General features: G+C 52.4%; 1 protein-coding gene across 1 annotated transcript; it reads left to right on the top strand.

Annotated features, from left to right (window-relative positions):
* The first annotated feature begins 1092 nt into the window (after window positions 1–1092).
* Window positions 1093–19558, top strand: MALL (mal, T cell differentiation protein like). Its single transcript, XM_006909445.2, has 4 exons — window positions 1093–1200; window positions 14854–15021; window positions 17235–17357; window positions 19374–19558. The coding sequence occupies exons 1-4, from the start codon at window positions 1093–1095 to the stop codon at window positions 19434–19436; spliced, it is 462 nt and encodes a 153-aa protein (XP_006909507.1). The 3' UTR covers window positions 19437–19558.
* Window positions 19559–20108: the final 550 nt, after the last annotated feature.

Raw genomic sequence — 20108 nt, 5'->3', positions numbered from 1 at the left:
TCCCCAGGAAGATACTGGCCCCTTGTGCAGGGCAGTTCGTTACCTCCCCACTACCCTCCACACCAAGCCAGCACTGAGGCTGCAGCCATGAAGACAGGGAGAAGGGACCCAAGGTGCACCCAGGCAGTTGGTGGCCATGGGCCTTTCTGCAGATGGTTGATTGTAAGCTAGAGAGGAAGGGAGCTCACATCTCCAGGACCTGCGTACAGACAGGAAGGCGCTCCTGCTCCTGGGTCACAGCCCGGTGTGGGGCCAGCGGGTAGTCAGAGGCAGGAAGGAACTGACTGGCCCCAAGCCCGGCTCCTGGCTTCACTGAGTGGGGCGCTGCGTGGGCAGGGGGAGGACAGGGGCCTGCAGCAGCACCCAGCCAGCCTGGTCCTTCTCGGGTGCCTGCTAGGCGGATGTCTCCCAGACAGGATAGCCACCTCCATCTCTTTTGTGGGAAAAGGGGAGGACCATAAGGAGGGTGCAGAGAAAGCAGGAAGCATCAAGTCCCTGGGGATGGGTGCTGGAAGCGAGGGCTGCTCTCCCGCTGGTTAGAGGCTGAGGGTGGCCCCCTGGAGTAGTCGAGAAGGGAGCCAGGGCAAAGGATGTGAGACCCAGAGTGTGTACAGTCACTGACATGACCTGCAGGTTCTTGGTCTCCACAGTTTGAAAAAAGCCCACCTCACCACATGCAGGGCTGTGGGGAACACCGGAGTGGTCTGCAGATTGTTTGGCTCATAGTAGGCCTTAAATAGACCTCTGTCATGGCAAAAGGCCTTAGCCTACACTCTGGGCACAGGGTTGTGGTGGTGGCTGCGGCCAGCGTCCCTGGAGTAACATGCTCCAGGATTCCAAAATCCCTGAGAAGGAAGAGCCCAGGGAGAGGCTCTGCCCCAGCCCAGCGGCTCTGGCCCTGCTAGTAGGGCCCCCCTGACCGGCAGCTGCCTTTGGCTGAGGATTTCTGGCTGGCGCGAGTGGAAGGACCTGCTCCACTGGAACGTTTTTGTCCCTCCCAGGCGACGTCTGATGGGTGTGTCGGACAGGAGGTGATATTTGACGGGCAGCGGGCTGGCGGCTGCGGAGCCAGGCGCCGGGCAGGGTGCGAGCATGGCCTCCCGGGACCTGCCGCCCCCAACCAGCCACGCGCCGCCGGACGTGCCCACGGGGCTGGAGCTGTTCCTGACTATCCCCTACGCCTTCTTCCTGCCGGAGCTGGTGAGTGCGCCCCACAGGTAGGGAGGGCCTGAGGGGCCGCTGCGCTCCCGTCCTGTCCCAGGGAGGGGAAGGAGAGGGAGGGAAGGAAGGGAGACCCAGCCAGGCTGCTGCGTCCCTGCGTTCCCACTGCCCCATAGCACTGGGAGGCTCTCCAGTCCCTCCTGCGCTCCCCTGGGCTCCTTCACGTAGGGGATTTTCTCCACCCACCCCACTGGGGCCCAGACTGCTGCTGGAATATTCTAGATCCTCAAGATGATTTTGGAAACGGACTTGAATTATATGGCTTCTTTTCTCCAAGTTCTTGTTTGTGCTTTTCTAAAGTTACAAATGGGGGACTCTTTCTTTCCTCCTGAGAGGTCTTCCAGTACCTTCTTACTTGTCATGTCAGCTGACCTTAAACTTTGACTTATGTGGACACCCCACAGGAGGGAGCTCATGACAACCTCACCCATAAAACAGTCCTGTGAGCTGCCCTGGCTGCCCACTGAGAACCTGTCACCATTGGTTACTCTCAGGGGCACCCATGGCTGAACTGTGATTCAGTTCCTGCCAGGTGCTGGCATGCACCCATCTGCACGGTTCTGCACACAGTGTTCCCTGAGCTTGGTCGTCCCCAAGCCACTGTCACCATCCCCTTTTCACTGACGGGGACAGTCAAGTCTGGTGAACAAATCAGGACAGAGGAGTTTGTTTTCTGAACACCTGAAATATCTAGCTTGTGGGCGATACTTTCTTCACAGCTCTGGACATGGCAGTGCTGCCCCAGGCAGGGAGGAAAAGATAGAAAGCAGATTCGGCTCTCAGCTAGAACTCTCATCACTTACAAGGCAGGCTGGGCCCAACTGGGCGACCTTTTGGCAAACCGGTTAAAGGGCGTCCATTAATGGTCCTCAGAAGCGAGGAAGGGCGGGGCAGGCTCCACACTTGGGTGGCTCCCGCTGAAACCCCATCCAAGAGGCAGGTTTCTGCCAGGCCTGCCCCCAAGGGGAAACAGCGTGGGCATCCTGCCAGGCTGATGACATCTTAGTGCTCTCACAATTTCTGTGCCGGACCTGGGTGTATCCCTCACCTCAGAACAACCGCGTGAATTGTCAGGTCTGTGGTTGACCCCATCACATGCTTTATTTCCATCATGCAAGCCATTTGTGACGCTGCCTTCCCAGGGTCCCTGACTGCTGGAGAGAGACTGGAAAGCACTTCCCCTCCACAGTCAGACTGTGCTCGAGGAGGTGGCCATGTGGGGCTGTGGCACCAGGGAGGAGAAGCCATCCGATCTCGTCAAGTAGGGGAATTGTCCAGGTCTGTCACAGAGAGGGCCACTGTGGATATGAACCTCAAATGACAGGCTGGGTTTCCAGGCTGGAAGCCAGGAGAGGGAAAGTCCTAGAGCCCAGAAGAGTTCAAAGGGCAAGAGCTGGAGGGATGAGGCTTCCGAGATCAGGAAAGGACCCAGCAAGAGGGGCCTCTTGTGTACCTGCCCCCACCGTGCTGGCTCCTGTAGGTGGAGTCCCCGGAGCAGTAAAGCAGTAAAGCGCACAGCTATGCTGGGATCCAGGAGTCAGTATCTTAGGGGATGGGATTTTCTCACTGGTTCGATTTTATTCCTTTATTTTTCTTTTGAAATAATTTTAGATTCATAGCAATGCTACAGTAGTAGTACAGAGATTCCTGTATAGTCTTTACCCAGTGTCTCTTAATGTCCACCTCTTATACAGCACAGCTGTCAAAAGAGGAGGGTGACACCGACACTGTGCGTCAACTGTTCTGTAAACCTACGCCAACTGCCGTCTTGGCCACTAGTGTTCTCCTTCTGATCCGGACCCGGTCCAGGCTTCCACATCGCGCCCCTTTCCCCATTCATATTGGGCCTTCCTCAGTCTTTGCCTTGACATATTTGAAGAGCACCAACCATTTATTTTGTACAATGTCCCTCCATTTGGCTTTGTCTGAGGTTTTCTCACAACTTTATTTTTAATTCACTAGTAATTCTTATTCATTGTTGAAAACTTTGAAAACACAGAAAACACTATGATCCATATATATGCATACATTCATATATATATGTGTGTGTGTACACACACACACACACACACACACACACACAGCAGTCCCCTTTTACCTGTATTTTCACTTTCCGTGGTCTGTTATCTGTGATCAGTGGCTGTCCAAAAATATTAAATGGAAAGTTCCAGAAATGAACAATTCGTAAATTTTACATTGTGTACCATTCAGAGTAGTGTGATGACATCTCTCGCTGACCCGTTCTGTCCCACCCTGGATGTGAATCAGCCTTTTGTTCAACATGTCGCTTATACCCTACCCTCCCATTAGTCACTCAGTGGCCATCTTGGTCATCAGACCTACTGTTGTGGTGTCACAGTGTTTGTGTTCAACTCACCCTTTTCCTCAGTAATGGTCTTGAAACACAGGAACAGTGATGCTGGCGATTCGGATGTGCCAGAGAGAAGCCGTAAGGCATTTCCTTGAAACGAACAAGTGAAAATTCTCAATTTATAAGGAAAGAGGAAAAATGGTATGCCGAGGTCACTAAGATCTATGGTGAGAATGAGCCTTCTTCCATCTGTGAAATTGTGAAGAAGGAAAAGGAATTTCATGTCAGTGTGCCAAGAGAGGGTGACCACACATAACTTAATAGTCTATTTTTACAGTTGTTCTATATTATTGTTATTACTCTCTTACTGTGCCTAATTTATAAATTAAACTTTATCATAGGTGTGTATATAAAGGAAAAAAACACAGCATATAGAGGGTTCAGTGCTGTAGCGGTCTCAGGCTTCCACTGGGGGTCTTGTACCACACCCCCATGGGTAAGGGGGCGCTGCCGCACACATGGAATATTTAGCGGGGTTATTCTGCACCGCCGCTCTGCACCAGTCTTTCCCTTCAATAAGCCTCCCTGGCACGTGTGGGCCTCACAACAGGGATGGGAAGGTGACCAGGAGAGGAGGGTGAAGGTCTAGGCGAGTGGGTGATTCTGACACCACGGAGAGAGAAAAAGACATGCTGGGCTGGAGAGGACAGTGCGGAGGCAGCCAGTAGGAGCCCCTCTCTTGTCTCTGGTCACCTGGGTACCACAGAGCACCAGCCTTTGCAGTACCAGTAGATTCCCAGTCCTGGGGCCCAAGGCCTCATAGACAGGCGTGTGTCATTCTAAGGACATGAGGCCAGAGAGTGGCTTCTAAAACCAGGAGCTCAGGCCAACAAAATGGGGCAGAGAAAGCAAAATTCAGACTCAGATGTCATCCGTGATGGGGTGGCCCAGCATGGACATCAGTAGTGTCTGCAGGCACACGTCCCCCGGGCGCCCAGGGCCATCCCACAGGGAAGAGTGGAGCAGAACTAAACACAGGTAGCCCGCACTGCTTCATGGTCGTCGGCCTTCTGGGCCTCTTCCCGGATGCTGGGTCTCTCTGGGTAGGATCCAGGTATGAACCCGCAAGTGTTGGCTGCGCAGCTAGTGCTGCTCTAGGCCAGGCTTTGATTCCCGGGGACATGAGAACAAGAGGTGATAACAAGGGATAATGTCCCAGGGTGGGCCACCAAAATGAGAAGGTATTTGAAGACCTACGACAAAGCAGGCAACTCCATAGAATATGACAGAATTTATAACAGGGCAATTTCCTTGCGGGGATGTAGGCTCAGAGCTGACAAGTGACCTGGCACTCTGCTGTTCTCTGCTAGCAGACCCAGTTCAGTACTTTTAATAGTATAAACTCAGATGGTGATTGACAAGGCAAAAGACAAAGAATGCAGTAATGCCAGGGGCCAGCTTGACATTCATCTCGGTTGTCCCACCATTCGGCCCTTACTAACAAAAATATTTGTAGCTCTGTCTCTAGGAGCACAGATGCTTTGATGTGCTTGCTGGGGCACAGAGCTGAAGTCGGTTTGTTCATATCTATGTCTGGACAGATGAGGTCAGGCCCTGTCTTAGAGGAGTGATGCGGGGACATGTGGAGAGCACTCCAAAATGTGGATCGGGTGTGCTCAGCCACAATTTCAAAGGCCCAGGAGCTGGAGTGGTCATCAGGGCATGCTTATTCAGGGATGCAGGCCCAGCATCCCATGAGGGCTTGGACCAAGGGTGAGGCTGGGACTTCCTGGGTCCAGAAGTTACCGCTTGCAGGGAGCCAGGCTGCAAGAAAGAAGGGCAGCGGCCCCACGTACATGCCATGTGTTTGCTCGGCAGATGTTTAGTGAGCACCTACTCTGTGCCAAGCACAGTGATGTAAGGACAGGAAGATAGACATGACCCTGCCTTATGGAGCCTGGAGCCTAATGGGGCAGATAGAGACCAGCCAGGGAGACCAGTGCATGGTTCCATGTGGCCAGGGTGCCGGGAAGATGGACCGCATGGGGGCGGGGGAGGCTGCACACAGAGAGTGCTCAGTGCAGGGGACAGCACACATAGTCACTGAAAGGCTGAGGGAGCAGAGAAGAGACACTGAAGCCACCAGAGTGGTGAGGGGCTGCCGCCCTCCCCATCAGGCCAGCAGACAGGGCTCAGACCTGGGGAAGCCCAGCCCAGCTGGTACTGGTGCCTTTGAGGAGAGTGTGCTGTGAGTGACAGAGATAGGACTGGGGAATCAGAAACTGGGGTTGTGGGCAGAGTTCCAGCCCACATCACAGAAGGGTGGGCTTGAGCTGAGAGACCCTCAGAACTAACTGGCGCCTCCACACCCGCCCCCCACCTCGTGAGCCACCTTCCCAGAACATGAGCCTCTCTCAGACAGATGGGGCAGGTAAGCAAGCCAGCTGTAGGAAGGCCCACCCAACAGTGTGTCACTTAACTAACAGGTCCTCCTGCAGAGGTGGCAGGAAGGGGCCCAGCACATCCTGGCCCACTGGACCTGGAGCCCCAGATAAGCAGCCTGGCAGATAAAAATTGCCCCACCCACTGCCCCACCCCACCTTGCCAGGCTCTTCACCAGGGACCTTTCCCCGGGCTTGGCAGGTCAAAGCAGCAGGAAGGGGCCAGAGTAGTTGGGGGTGGGGGACCCGCATTCCACAGCAACTCCGAGGCACCACTCTCAAGGGAGGCCAAATGCAGTGGGTGTGAGCCAGAGTCTTCTGACCTGTGCAGCCCATCCAGCTCAGCCCCACACCTTGACCCAAGTGTCTGAGCTTTGCTTTTCTGCCTCTGCTCTGTCCACAGCCCCCACCCATCCATGCAGACCCTCTCCCAGCCGATGTTGGATGGTTGTGTGGGCAGTGTTTATTTGAACACCGTTCTCTCTGACCGCATATTTTTGTGTGGTCCTAAGGTGTCACAGGTGGGGTGGGGCAGAGGTGCGGAGGCGGCACCACCTTTGTGGGAATTGGCCCAGGGAGATGAGACTGAGCGAGAGTGATGGAGAGTCCAGCAACCCGCTTCCTGCCTTCTCTCTCCAGTCGGTCAGCAGCTCGTACCCAAATCGGCTTTGTTCCAGGCTCCGTGCGCTGCACCAGGGACACAACAACCACAGGGCAGAGTCCTGCATCCAAGAGCCCAGGGTCTAGGGAGGAGTCGGTGAAGAGAGACAATGACCGTTAGGGAGGCCGCAGAGGAGTGTGCTGGGGCTCTGCAGTCAGGGCAGCTTCCCAGAGGAGAGACATTGGTCTGGTCCCTGCTCTCCAGGGTCTGGTCACAGACAGGATGGGGAAAGTGGCAGCTGAGCAGGCAGAAACCGGGACTGGGGTGAATGGTGACATCCTTGGGTCCTCGGTGCCTGACAAAGGGCAGAAACATGGCCATAGGTCACAAACTGTTTGCAGGTTCCTGGAGCTTCGAAGGAGGAGGTGGGGGGCCTGCCTGAGCTCAACTCCAGGGATCATCTGGTTACTTCTTGGGGATATGTGAAGGGACATAGGTTAATAAATGTGGGAGCCAAAGAGAGGAGACCAGGGCGGGAGGCCTGGCGAGTGAGGCAGCCATGCGGCGGCCGCTGTGGGGACTGGGTGTCCCCATCCTGCTTGTTTATACCTGTTCAGTGCTTTCTGACTTTTCTAAGGTGCACAGTAAAAAAAATCAAAGTTGAAAAACTTGCCCCTCAAATGCTTAGTTTCTGGTTGTTTGTTTGTTTAGACAAGAAGGAAAGCCCTTTAGACTTCGGATGAATAAGATGGAATGTTGTTATCACTGTATTTTATGTTACCCAGTAAATCTGGCTGTTTGCTCAGTGAAAAGCTGGGTCAGTGGGGGCCTGGTCTGAATGGCTGGGTGCGGTCCCAGCAAGGAAGGCAGAGAGGTCTGGCGCTGACTCACTGCCGCTCCCGCTGTGGTATCCTGCCCCTCCCACCACAGCGCACCCCAAGGTGGGCCTTGATTGCCTGGATGGCCGCCAGCCTGTCCTGAGGGCTCTTCTGGGCACCGAGGGCTCCTTATATGACCTGGATGGAGCCCTGGCCAGCACTATTGTTCCTGGAGTGGACCGGATGACACAGGGGCCCTCACTGGGGACCAGGAGACCAGGCTGGCCATTTCCTACTGACCTTAAAGCCACAGAGAGCAATTCTCATTCTGTGAGCCAGGACGAGTGGCCAGTGTTTGGAGGTGTCCTGGTTGGGTCACAGAGCACAGAATTTCTACATAATGCTGGTTGTTTGGGGCCCTGAAATCCTGTCCAGAACTGCCCCACCCCCACGGGTCGCTGGGAAGTCACTTGGCCTCTCGGAACTGGTTTAGGAGGTGACCATGCCCGGAAAGTTTTCCAAAGCCCTTGGCTCCAAATGCAGGGATGAGAGCCTCCTGGGAAGCTATAAGCAGTATCTCGTGGGCATGGGGTCTCGGAGCTGCCATAGGGAGGCCTGCAGCTGGGGAGGGCTGCCCAGAGCACCTAGCTCCCCGGCGTCTGACTGGGGCCTTTTCCTCCCAGCCAGTAGTCTCTGAAGCTCGCGATCCGCCTCGTGCCTACGCCGAGTTCAAGGGAGGGGCTGGGGATGCAAGGCTGTCAGGGAAATCCAAACAGTGGTAAGACAGGGACGCCATGTCAGTGGTGGGTGCGCCTGCCACAAGGAGACACCCCAGCCACGCAGAAAAACCTGTCACAGGTGCCGCCCTTGTTCACAGCTGGCAGGCCCCACCCAGGCCCACGCCTCCCCAGGCATACAGACCTGACAGCAGAGTCTTCTGGGCTCCGCCTTTGCCTGCCACACAGGGTCATTACTCGGGCAGCATCTGTCTTCATAACCTGGTGGTGCGCGAAGTTAACTCTGCTCAGGTAGCCCAGCCCCAGCCCCTCGACTGCCCCTCACCTGCTCCAGCCTTTCACCTGCCCCAGCCTCTCACCTGCCCCTGCCTCTCACCTACTTCAGTCCCTGTCATAACCCCTCACCCGCCCCTGCCCATCAGAGGCTATTCAGCCCCCAGCCGCTCCATCCAGGTGGACATGTCTGCTCTCCTAAAGCAAGGCGACCCTCTCTTGTCTCCCTCCCATTCAGAAATCCTTTGTGAGCCTCCATGGTCCAGCACAGTGGCTGTCCTCTCTCTAAACGGGCATGTGGGTTGTTAGGGCGGGTCTGAAGCCCTGTCACTGGGCCAAGCAGCTCCTCCTAGAGACCAGGGCACTGGCTGGCTGGCTGGGTTTCATGGCTCAAATATTCTGTGCATCTACAAACGAGCACACACACCTCACACTACACACACACCACACACAGTACACACAGCACACACACACCACACATACCACACACCACACACATATCACATACCACACACATACCACATACCACACACACTCCATACACCACACACATTCCATACACCACACACACTATACCAAATACACCACCCATACACACACACACATACCACACACATGCACAATGTCTTCTTTTTCTGTTACACATACACACACACACACACACCACACGCATGCACAATGTCTTCTTTATCTGCACAGTTGCAGCACCTGGGCTCATGAGTCTGAGCCTCTACAGCTCCTAGCATTTGTCCCGCTTGGCATAAGGAGTGTTTGTCCTCTTTGCAGCCTGCTGAATCTCAGTGTGTGGGCCACGTTGCTTTCACTGGCCCCACTGGGTGAGTGTCCGGGGGTCTCTTGTCATTGCTGTGACCCTCCAGGCATAGCAGACAACCCTATGCGCTTGTCACTTGGTTTATGTGTATTATTTGTGGGACAGACCCCCTGAGGGAAATTACTGGGTTGAGCAGGATGTGCATTTAATGTGTTGATTGACACTGTCAATACTTAGAGCCGTTGGTGGCACCATTATTTAACCTGGAGATGGCAATGGACTTCACTTGGGGTCTACAAGTAGGCTTGAGGGTCTGGGAGCCCGCAGACTTGCAGACAAAACTGTGTGTGTCTGCAAAAAATCAGTGCATTTTTCTAGGTACCCAAATTCTCATCAGCCTCATAGAGGGTGCATCCTACTCGCCCCACTGATGGGTGTCACAGGTCCCCCAAAGTAAACTCCCATCCTCAGGAAGGCTAGCCTCAGACATTCCCTCATCTGGGTCTTTCTCGGGGAACCTCCCCAACTCCCGTCTTCTCTGCCACTCCAGACGATGGCTAACATGGCCAGTCATGGTTCCCCAGCACTCATCATTCACATGAGAACCGGATGATGGGACCAACACTATCCCCACCTGCTCTGTTAGATGGTCAGGGACATGGAGGCACAGATGAGTTAAGTAGCCTGCCCAATAGGCAGCGCTGGGGTTCGAACCCAGCAGGAAGGATGTGGCCCCTCCTCTGGAGACCCAAGTAAGAGTGGAAGTGAGGAGATGGGCTCTGGGTCCTCATCCCGGCCACATCATTGGACACCTAACAGCACAGCCTCTCTCTCCGGTTCAATGCAAACCTCTGGGCAGGACCCAATCCTGAGGGCTTTCTCGAAGTCCCTGGGGACCCCAGGAGCAGTGAGACTCACGTGCTGCTCTGACGGCAAGACTCGGGGTCGGCAGATTTCAGAAGCTCCTTATTCCTACGCCACATTTTTGGCTTGATGCTTTTCCTTCATCAAGCTTCCCCCCCCTCAAAAAAAATAATAATAATAAGGATCGATAGCACAGAGATGAGCGTGGCTGCCTTCCAGCTCTAATAAGACGTTTTTTAGTTTGAGGGCCAGCCTCAAACATCTAAAAATATATCCTGCTCTTGGGAAACACAAGACGAAGATTGAAAGGAGTGGGTGAGGCTGCCAAGAAAATCTGGAAAACTAAATATGAGTTTTTTTTTAAAAAAGGAAAGACAAACACTCTAAGTTGTCTTGCCTCTAAAGAACCAACCCAGACTGCATGACACAGAAACGAGAGAATATGCTCACCCCAGCTTCAGTTCACTGGAGTTTGTCCTTGGCCCGGTCCCTTCAGCTCTTTAGGAGGTGGAGAGAGTGGGAATAAAAGTAAATAACATTCCTAGCATCACTTTGCTTGTGTAGCACGGAAGCTGTTTCAGAAGTTTCCCATGCTCAGAAGCCCCTGCCCTCAGGAGTGAGATATGACCACATGGGGAGACCCTCGGTGTCCTTCCCGTGTCCTGTGCCACCTCAGACCCCAGTCCCCTGCGGCATGTTCCACCTCACAGACCCTGGTGAGAATTAAGTGTGGACGTATAAGTGGCAGTATCTGGCCAGGGCAGCCTCTGATGTCAGGAGGGGACAAGCATGAATGGGTACCCTTGCCCACCTGGGCCTGGCACAGGTGAGCTGGCAGTCAGCCAAAGCAGGTATCAGTTGGCAGTTCTCTGGTCTTAGAAAGCCCAAGGTGGTTAGAATTGCCATCCCGACTAAACAAGGTCGTCTGAGTGAATGCAGGTTATAAACTGTAAAGCACCTGCTGAATGTGAGGCGGTGGCGTTATCTCGATTTATTCAACAGAACATTCTTTGACACCTTCCCCACCTGCTCTGTTTCAGGCCTGATGCTGGGCACTAGGAGTGCACAGACCACCCTCTGCCCTCGGAGGTCTAATGCGCATCTAAAATTGTCCAAGCACATATGCAGCCACTAAATCCTGACTGCTGTCCCCACTAGTAGCCAGCATTGTTTGGGTGTTGGCCATGTGACAGTATCTGTATATGCTTCCCATGGCATGTGAGGAAGACACTTGGCAAGTGCCCTAAAGCTCAGCCCTGGCACCTCCCTGCAGGAGACCCCACCACTGGGACAGACATGCATGGGCCCAGCTAATGCGGGACGGCAGCTCTCATCCCTCCACGTCCCTCCTTTCAGGACAAGGCACCCCAGGCTCAGTCGAGGACTCTCAAACTCCACCTGAGGATTGATTAACAAGGCCCCGGAGCTGGTGCTTCCGGAGGTGCCAGCCTCACAGAGGCGTCGCCCAGTCCCTTGAGGCCTTGCCTGTGCTCAGCCTCCCGCCCCGTTCTGGCTTCTCGCCTGTCCCCGCTCTGTCCTGGAGAGCCTGTGAACCCTTCGTGAATTCAAAAGTGCTTCTCTCTCCAGGACAACAGCACTGGAAGCCTCAGGAGGGTGGGTGACTTATCTATGTCTGCACATTGTGTTTGTGCGAGGGGAAAACAAACCCCAGAAAACCAGGGCTGTTACGGAAAACAGAGCCTGAAAGTGCATATCCCAGCTGAGCGGTACAGGGGTGAGCAGAACCCTTCAGTCCCTAGAGTCTCCAATAGCATTATTCGCAATGCAGCCACCCCACAGCCATGCACGCAGACTGCAGAACACCAGAGAGAAGGCTCTGAAAGCAGCCAGACGCCAAACACAGAGTTGAGCAGCAGTACAGCCACCGGCCGGCTCTCAGCAGCAACAGTGGAGGCCAGAACACAACAGAATGATGCCGAAAGATGCAGAACGCAGTGGGAAAAACATCATGGGAGTGCTGAGAGCGAGGAATTGTCAGGGGAAAATGACAGTTTCTGACAAATCCAACTGACTATTACCAACTGACTATCCTAAAGAAATGACTGACAGCTGTATTTCAGGAAGAAAGAAAATAATATCAAAGAAGTATCTGAGATGTAATAATAGCCTCAGGACTCAAGGTGAGGAAAGATTTCTTAAACTTGACCCAAAAAGCACAGTCTATAAAGGAAAAGATCAACATATTTAATTACATTAAAATTAAGAACTCATTTCATCAAAAGACAACATAAAATGTGTGAGCCGTGCTGGCAGAATACATCTGTGATATTTATAATCAGTGAGATCCGTACTATTAAAAAGAATTCCTATGAATCAATAAAAAAAAGGACAAACCTATAACAAATTTGCTACCAATAAAAAATTTCATAGAAGAGGAAATATGTGAAAATAAGCTCTACCTCATTAATAATCATAAAAATTAAAATCTAATAAGATACATAGAAAATCGCAAGGAATCTACCAAATAATCACCAAAAATATCTCCTCAAACTAATAAGTCAGCTCGGCAAATCGCAAGATACACTGCCAACACACAAAATTAATTCTGTTTTTATCCACTCTCAAAGAAAAATTGGAAAATTAAAAAAAAAAATTTTTAAGCCAGACAGAAAAAGTTGAAAATCACATGATACCACTTATATGTGGGATATAAACTTAAAAGCAACAAATGAACAGGACAAACAAACAGAGACTCATGGACATGGACATTAAACTAGTGGTTACCAGAGGTTAAGGGGAATGGGGGAGGTAGATGGGAGGAAAAAAATTTTTAATCATTTCTTCAATCAATCAACATGGACATGGACAATAAACTAGTGGTTACCAGAGGTTAGGGGGAATGGGAGAGGTAGATGGGAGGGAAAAAAAATTTTAATCATTTCTTCAATCAATCAATAAAAATAATAAAATAAAATAAAATAAAATTTAGTCTAAATACAGTAGCTCCTCTCAAACCAAAGACTTAGGCATAGATATAAGAAAATGTGTACAGCATCTGTGATGCCCAAAACTATAAAACGTTGATAAAAAAAAATGTGACCAGAGCATCTTGACAATTAGAGAGGATGCCGTGTTTGTGCGTGGGAAGCCTCAACATAGAAGAGATGTCGGTTCTCTCCAGACTGGTCTCTAGGTTTAGCACAATGGAAATCCCAGCAGACAGACATTGTGGATACTGACACGCTGATTTTAAAACTTATGTGGAGAGGCAGCATAACTAGGGAAGGGATGGGCTGTCTCAGATGGTCAGAGGTATGAGCCACCCATTTGGATGACTCTTGATTATGGCGACTTTACAGAAAATTTAACATCTGGTGGTACGATTTCTCCAAGCCACAGACCCAGGAGCCATTGCCCCAAATCTCCAGTGGTCTCATAATCCAACTGGTTCTTCTTCATTTTCAAACTTATTACTATGTAAAAGATAAACTCCAGCACACCCACTATGAGACGGCACAAGAATGGAACATTCTCAGCCTCTGCAGGGGCCTGCGTGCACCCATTCCTGGTAGCTCTCTCCCTCAGGAGGGTGACTCAGCAGGTGCTGAGGAAGGTGGGTTCTGAAGGAATGTGGGAGCAGCAGAGAGTTCAGGTTCTGTATTTGAGGACTTGAGGACCTTGAGGGCAGGGGCCAGGACTGGGGCAAGGCGAGCAAGGTGACTGGTGTGCAAAACATAAGAAGGGACGTGCTCTCAGGATCATGCCAGTTCAGGGCTAGCCCCGCAGAGAGCAGGGGCTTCGCACGGGCACGTGGGCAGATGTGCAGTGCTCAGGACCCCAGAGAGAAATGGGCTGGAGGGGTTCCTGGGACCCAGCGATACGGTGCTTCGAGGCACAGATTTAACAGGAATGGAGCGGGGAGGGCTGAGGAGACTCGCAATGACTCCCTGAGGGGCCCCAGGCTGGGGGGTCACTCAGAACTTCCAAGATGAGCCAACAGCACAATCACTTGGAGCTCAGGTCACCGTCCCCGTCCAGGCCCCTAGCTGGGCATGTGTCTAGTGGGCATTGGGTTTCTCCCCTAGGCTCACCAATAGGGGTGCGAGCCCGGCCCCAATGCAAACAAAGGCAGAGCCCAGAGAAGACAGGGAAAAGGCCTGGTTTCCCTACCCATGGGGTTATAAATGGCTGGACAGAGTTGACAGGAGATTAAACTGGAACCACACTGCCCAGATGGTAATGGACCCAGGGTGTCAGATACTATAACCTGGGGGCTCCAAAGTAAGTGCCCACAGGAGTAGGCAGGCACTGCCAGTGGGTGAAGGGACCCAGGAGAAGGAGAGCACTATTCTACAGTGAAAGTAAATACCTAAGTATGCACCACACGTGGGGAGAGGGATGTGGTCCACTGAGGACTCCAGGTCCTTTTCAAAGAGACAGTAACAACTCATTTCATCCTACACTGGCCTGGCGAATGGGTTCCTGTGGCCAGAACTATGGATTTCTCAAGAAAGGTCTAGAATCTGGACTTCTCATGTGAAATATTCTGTTTTAAATGTTGGCAGAGTATTTAGAAATGTTTAAAAACTGCATGTGCCAACACCGTTTGGGCCAAGAAGATATGTCCACAGGCCAAATTTAGCCAAGTCCTTTCATCGGTAACCTCTGTGTTCGCCCCTTGAATTTTCTAACAAAATCCACTGTGACTCAGGGGGCCAGCCTTCCTCCCCATTTCTTGCAATTCCCACCTAACTCCACCGGAAGAGCCTTCGCCCAGAGACAGAGGAGGAGAGAGCCTGCAAAGTGCAACCTGTCCCCCCACAGCATGCGAAGCCCCTCCAGTTTCTCTTACAGGTGTTCGGGTGCTGGGTCTGGATCCTGGTGGCCTCCACTCAAGTGGCAAACCCACTGCTACAAGGATGGGTGATGTACGTCTCGCTGACCTCGTTCCTCATCTCTCTGCTGTTCCTGCTGTCTTACCTGTTTGGATTTTACAAGAGATATGAGTCTTGGCGAGTCCTGGTAAGAACTGGCTAAAGGTCTGCTCCCCGCAGACCTGTGTCCCGGGTGTCATGAGAAGGGAGAACCAGAGGCCTTTCCTGGCTCGGCCCCATGGAACCAAGACTTCTTGTGCTAACGTGCTTACCTGTTAAAGAGGAGGAACGTATTGCACTGCCAGAGCTGATCCTCACGCCCCCTCGATGCCTCCCTAGTTGGGGACGTGCACATTCTGTATGCAGCGGCCCTCCAACAAGGCGGCAGGACCCCAGACCACACAGTTGAAAATCCACCTCTAATTCTGACCCCCCAAAATGTAACTACTAGTAGCTTACTGTACCGATAACATAAACAGTCGATCAACACACATTTTACATGTCATATGTTTTATATCCTGTGTTCTTACAATCACGTAAGCTAGAGAAAGGAAAATATTACCAAGAAAATCACATTCTCAGCACTGTGCGTACTCATCGAAAACGACCCACGTGCAAGTGCAATTCAGGCCTGGGTTGTTTCAGGGGCAGCTGTGCTCCTGTATCAGGCACATCTGGACTCCTTTCCTCCTAAATTTTATCTGTGGTAAAATCGCTAGAGCAACATCAAAGGAAATGCCAGCAGGAAAAAATATCACCCCACTCTCAAGGGTCCATCACTATCCCTGAGTCTGTCCTTCCACATCCCTCACAAACTTTACATTCAATGTATATATATATATTAATTGCAGTGAACCAACAATCTGAGCTGTAGATTCTTTCATTCAATATTCCAACGTTAATTATGTTTCATGTTATCATAGCATCTTGATGTTTTTCTATATCAAACAACTTAAGACATACACTCAAGCAGCAAGAGTCGTTTTAGGGACCCTCATGTAACTGTAGCCCAGAGTCTAGCATCACCAGGATTCTGCCATATTCGCTTCGTATGGTCTTTGTTTTTTTCTTGAAGAATTTTGAAGCAATCCCCAAACATTACGTCATTTCATTCTGCACACTTCAGTGTGCCGCCAAAAATATGCAAGCTTCCTTACATTGCCATACACGTAAACCTTAACAGTAATTCCGCGGTGTCATCTAAGACCCAGGTCACACTCAAATGTCCCCAGTCATCTCGGAAATATCTAGTGCAATTGGCCTGTTGAGTCAGGACCCTCACCAGGGCCACGCATCACATTTGGCAGCTATGGCTCCTGGGTCTCTTTGGTCTAGGATAGTTCTCGCTGCCAGAGGAAACCGGGTCAGCTGTCCTGTAGCACGTCCTCCGCTTTGGACTTGCCTGTTTCCTTCTTCCTGGTGTGACTTGACTCGTCCCTCATGTCCCTAAACTTTCTGTAAGCTGGAAGTTAGCACTCAGAGTTACTGAAGATGGGTTGAACCTTCCTGGCAAGCACGCTTCATAAGTGGCTTCAGGTCACATCTCACAGGGTGACTGGTGGTCACTCTCCCTCAGGGAGGGTGACAGCCCTGCCCCGTCAACTTTTTCTCTAATGCTTCTTTCATCTACCAATGAGTTTTCCGGAATGGAATAGTCCATTAGGGGTTGCAAAATGCTGATTTGCCCATGATGACGTTCCTGCCAGACCTGATAAGCTGTTTCTAATGCTGCATGACATTCTCATTGAGCTGAAGGACACGGCTCAGAGTTCAGCACAGAGGGTCCGAAACTGAAACTTGGAACCAGAGTAGTTGACTCTTTTGACCCCACCACGTGTGAGCTGAGCCTCAGTTTCCTCCTCTGTCAGTGGAGAGAACAATAGAGCAGCCCATGAACTTAGCTGTGGAAATGAGATGGGACAGCATGTGTGTGGTTAGGGCCATGTCCAGGGTGATGCGTCTGCCCAGCGCCGATGCGGCCCTGGGTTCAAATCCTACCTCAGCTGTTTATTTACTTACTGAACCTGTTCCCGTCAGCCCCAGAATGGCACTAATGACAAATGGGACTTCTCTCATTGCTGATGAGGTCCAGTGGGGTAAATGAGAACAGGCCTAGCAAAGAGCTGGGGCGGACAAGCCCTCATCAGTGTCGGCTGGCACTGAGCTCATCATGGCTGTTTATTAGCCCTGAGTCGTTCACTACATGGATGTTTCATTAGAAACACTATTGAAAACAAATAAAAGCAAAGCTGGAGCCGGGAGCTGGCCTGTCTGTGTGTCGCTCCTCCTGGCTATGTCCTCGGGGGATGGCTGTGTCAGCCGCGTGAGGGCACACTCACATGGCCTCTGCTCTGCCCCCAGGACAGCCTGTACCACGGAACCACTGGCATCCTGTACATGAGCGCGGCTGTCCTGCAGGCACACGCCACCATCGTTTCTGAGACCCAGGACATACACAACTACTACATAAACACTACAGCCTCGGTGGGTGCCAGATAGGGCTCGGAGCCGGGGGCTGGTCCCAGAGGGCGGGGGAGGGCGTGTGTGTGCGGATGTATGTGTCAATCTGTGTGCCCGGGCTCACAGTGTCCAGGACCCGAGTTCAGGTGTCACGTCTTGCCTTCTGTTTTTCCCATCCCAGCGCTCTGACACCCACTTCACTGCCCTCGGATTTTTTTTTCCAAAATGGAAACTGGGACTCCCTTCTCTCCTATGAAGAGCGCTGCTCGACACGGAGTTGGAGCCTGGGTCCCTCTGCATGGCCAATCTGCTCAAGTGCCCTTTTATTCCAGTGACAGAGCCCACAGGGATCCAAGGCGAGGTGGCTCAGCCCAGTGATGGGACGAGCAGTGTCCCCAGCCTGCGAGCCCATGGAGCAAGTGGACTCCAGCCCCACCACCTGGCCTCCTGGCCTGGGCCCAAGCTCCCTCTTCGTGCAAGGCACCCCACGCATCAGGCCTCACTGCAGGCTGCCAATTCCTTCCCTAGGGGCCCAACCTTCATCGTTTGCCCCACCTTGAAAACTTCCAGGTGGGACCCTAATGTCCAGGCCGGGTAGGAATCGCTGCTACCAGAAAGGTGGAGCCTCGTCATCTGGGGGAGGGATCGGTGACAAAGGGGTCCACATGGGGTGTGGACCCCAGCACAAGAATGGATGCTGGCCGGCACTGTGACCATGGGGGTGGCCACAGGTATTTAGCTGCCTTTTGGGCCCATCTGCCTCCTTTCCCTTCCCATCAAGCATTTACCTTCTGGCCACTCACCACTCCAGCAATGGCGGCCTTTCATTGCTGAGCCCAGCACATGCCTGCTCTGTCCCAGTCAGGACTCCAGCCACACGGCTGCCTTGCTACCCTCTGGACTCAGAGACGTCCTCTGGCCTCAGGGCCTCGGCAAGGACACCCTCGCTCCAGGAGGCGGCTCTTCTCCTGTTCCTTCTCAGGTCACCTTCTCAGGAAGACCAGCAGGCCTCCCCCGCTTCATTTTCTTCTGGGCGCTGGCCCCATCTCTCCTACCACGCTATTTGTTTATCTTGCTTGCTTTCTGCTCTGTCACTAAAGTGTGAGCCCCAAGAGGACAGTAGTTTTGAATGTTCACTATAATAGACATTGTTATTTTCAAAGAGTAACGGGTGCTTAAAAGATATTTCTTGAATGGACGAATGAGTGAATGAGAGCAGAGTGTGAGTGAACAGCAGAACAAGTGCGGCTGGCACCATGGGCCGGGCTGGAAAGCGTGTTGAGGGCTGGAGCCTGTGTCCTGAGCTGCAGGCGTCATCCTACAGCACTAGTTAAACAAGGTCACATCTTCCTCTTGGGCAGATTAGAGGGGCGGAGCGGGCAGCAGCGGATGCGTCCAGGCCACAAGAGGTCTTGGCGAGGGATGATGGCACGAGACAAAGGAGAGGTGGACATGCTGCCAAATCAGCAGATCGTGCTGCCAGTGGTGGTTGGGGAGGAGCAGTGGAGGTCACAGGTTTGTGGCTCAGGTAGCTGGACAGGATGAGGGCCCTGGAGCCATCTGAGCTATGAGGCTTGCAGTGACATCTCAGGAGCTCAGTCTGGACCTCCGGGAGCCAGAGGCTCTCATGGGGAGCTGACCAACATGTACTGAGAACGGAGTCTGGGCCGGCGAGTGAAACTGGAGGAGTCATCAGGGCACACACAGTGACAGAAAGTAGCAGAGGAAACACCTAGGACAAGAGAATGGCACGAGAGAGGACTCAGGGCAGGGAGAGAGAGAAGCCGCTTTATGGCCGGAAGACACGTATGCAGATAAGAGATGAGCACGAGACACTGAGTGTGGCCTCAGGACACCCGGGGTGGAGAGCTTCGAGGAGGATGGGGCAGTGGGCCAGTGGCTGCTGCTCTCAGGCCAGGCAGGGAACGGGGTGGACAGGGGACACAGCAGGGTTAAAGCACGTGGCTGAGGGCCCCGTGGAGGGGTGGGCAATGGCCAGCACTGGCCGTCTCTAATGCAACCGCTCTCATCACGTTCCAGTTCTTCGCCTTCATCACCACCCTGCTCTACGTCCTGCACGCCTTCAGCATCTATTACCACTGAGGGACCGAGGGCCTGCCATGCGAAGTGCTCTCAAAACCAGGGTCATTGGCTCCCGAGGGTCATTTCAGCCTTCGTCATCTTGATGAAAACAGATCAACAAAACATCAATGGGACTAACGGACCACCTTTCCACACTGAGTGGCGGAACCACACTCTGCATGTGCATTTGGACACTTTAATTCATTAGGGTGAATACGAAAAGCTGTTATTGCCTTTTGCCTGGGAAAGCACTGGCTTTTGGGGTTATGGCAGCAAACCTAGCTCTTCTGGAAAGCTAGTCTCTGAAGCCCCACCATAACACCTGGCTGGGGACTCTGTCTCAGCAAATGAGGACAGACCCCAGAGCAGTATACGGGAACATTCAGTCTTAGTTTCTTAAAACCAGAATGATGCTGTCGCTGCCTCCACATCTTTGCTTAAATGCACTGGCCTCCTGTCCTGTGGTTCTGTTCTGCTTTCCAGCCACACTGCCAGCCCCATCCCACATCTCCTTCCTTTCCCTCCCCAGCTTTGGGATCCAAGGAAAATCTGTGTAAAATAAATTTTGAGGATAGATTTACAGGAGAAATAAGTGATTGACTACAAAATTGTTATACAATAAGACCTGTGGGGGTGGAGGGGAGAGGAGCTCTCAGAAAGCTCCATAGCTGCAGGACTCCTGTGTCCTGCCTC

The sequence above is a fragment of the Pteropus alecto genome, unplaced genomic scaffold (assembly GCF_000325575.1).
Source record: "Pteropus alecto unplaced genomic scaffold, ASM32557v1 scaffold223, whole genome shotgun sequence".
Classification (NCBI taxonomy): domain Eukaryota; kingdom Metazoa; phylum Chordata; class Mammalia; order Chiroptera; family Pteropodidae; genus Pteropus; species Pteropus alecto.
Note: the sequence above shows the minus strand (reverse complement) of the source record. Positions and strands in the feature narration are given on the sequence as shown.

What these genes read in the sequence shown, in the direction of transcription:
- MALL (XM_006909445.2), top strand. Translation starts at nt 1,093, where the DNA reads ATGGCCTCCCGGGACCTGCCGCCCCCAACCAGCCACGCGCCGCCGGAC. An exon ending in CCTTCTTCCTGCCGGAGCTG is followed by an intron (nt 1,201 to 14,853) that starts GTGAGTGCGCCC and finishes TTTCTCTTACAG; the next exon opens with GTGTTCGGGTGCTGGGTCTG. An exon ending in ACATAAACACTACAGCCTCG is followed by an intron (nt 17,358 to 19,373) that starts GTGGGTGCCAGA and finishes ATCACGTTCCAG; the next exon opens with TTCTTCGCCTTCATCACCAC.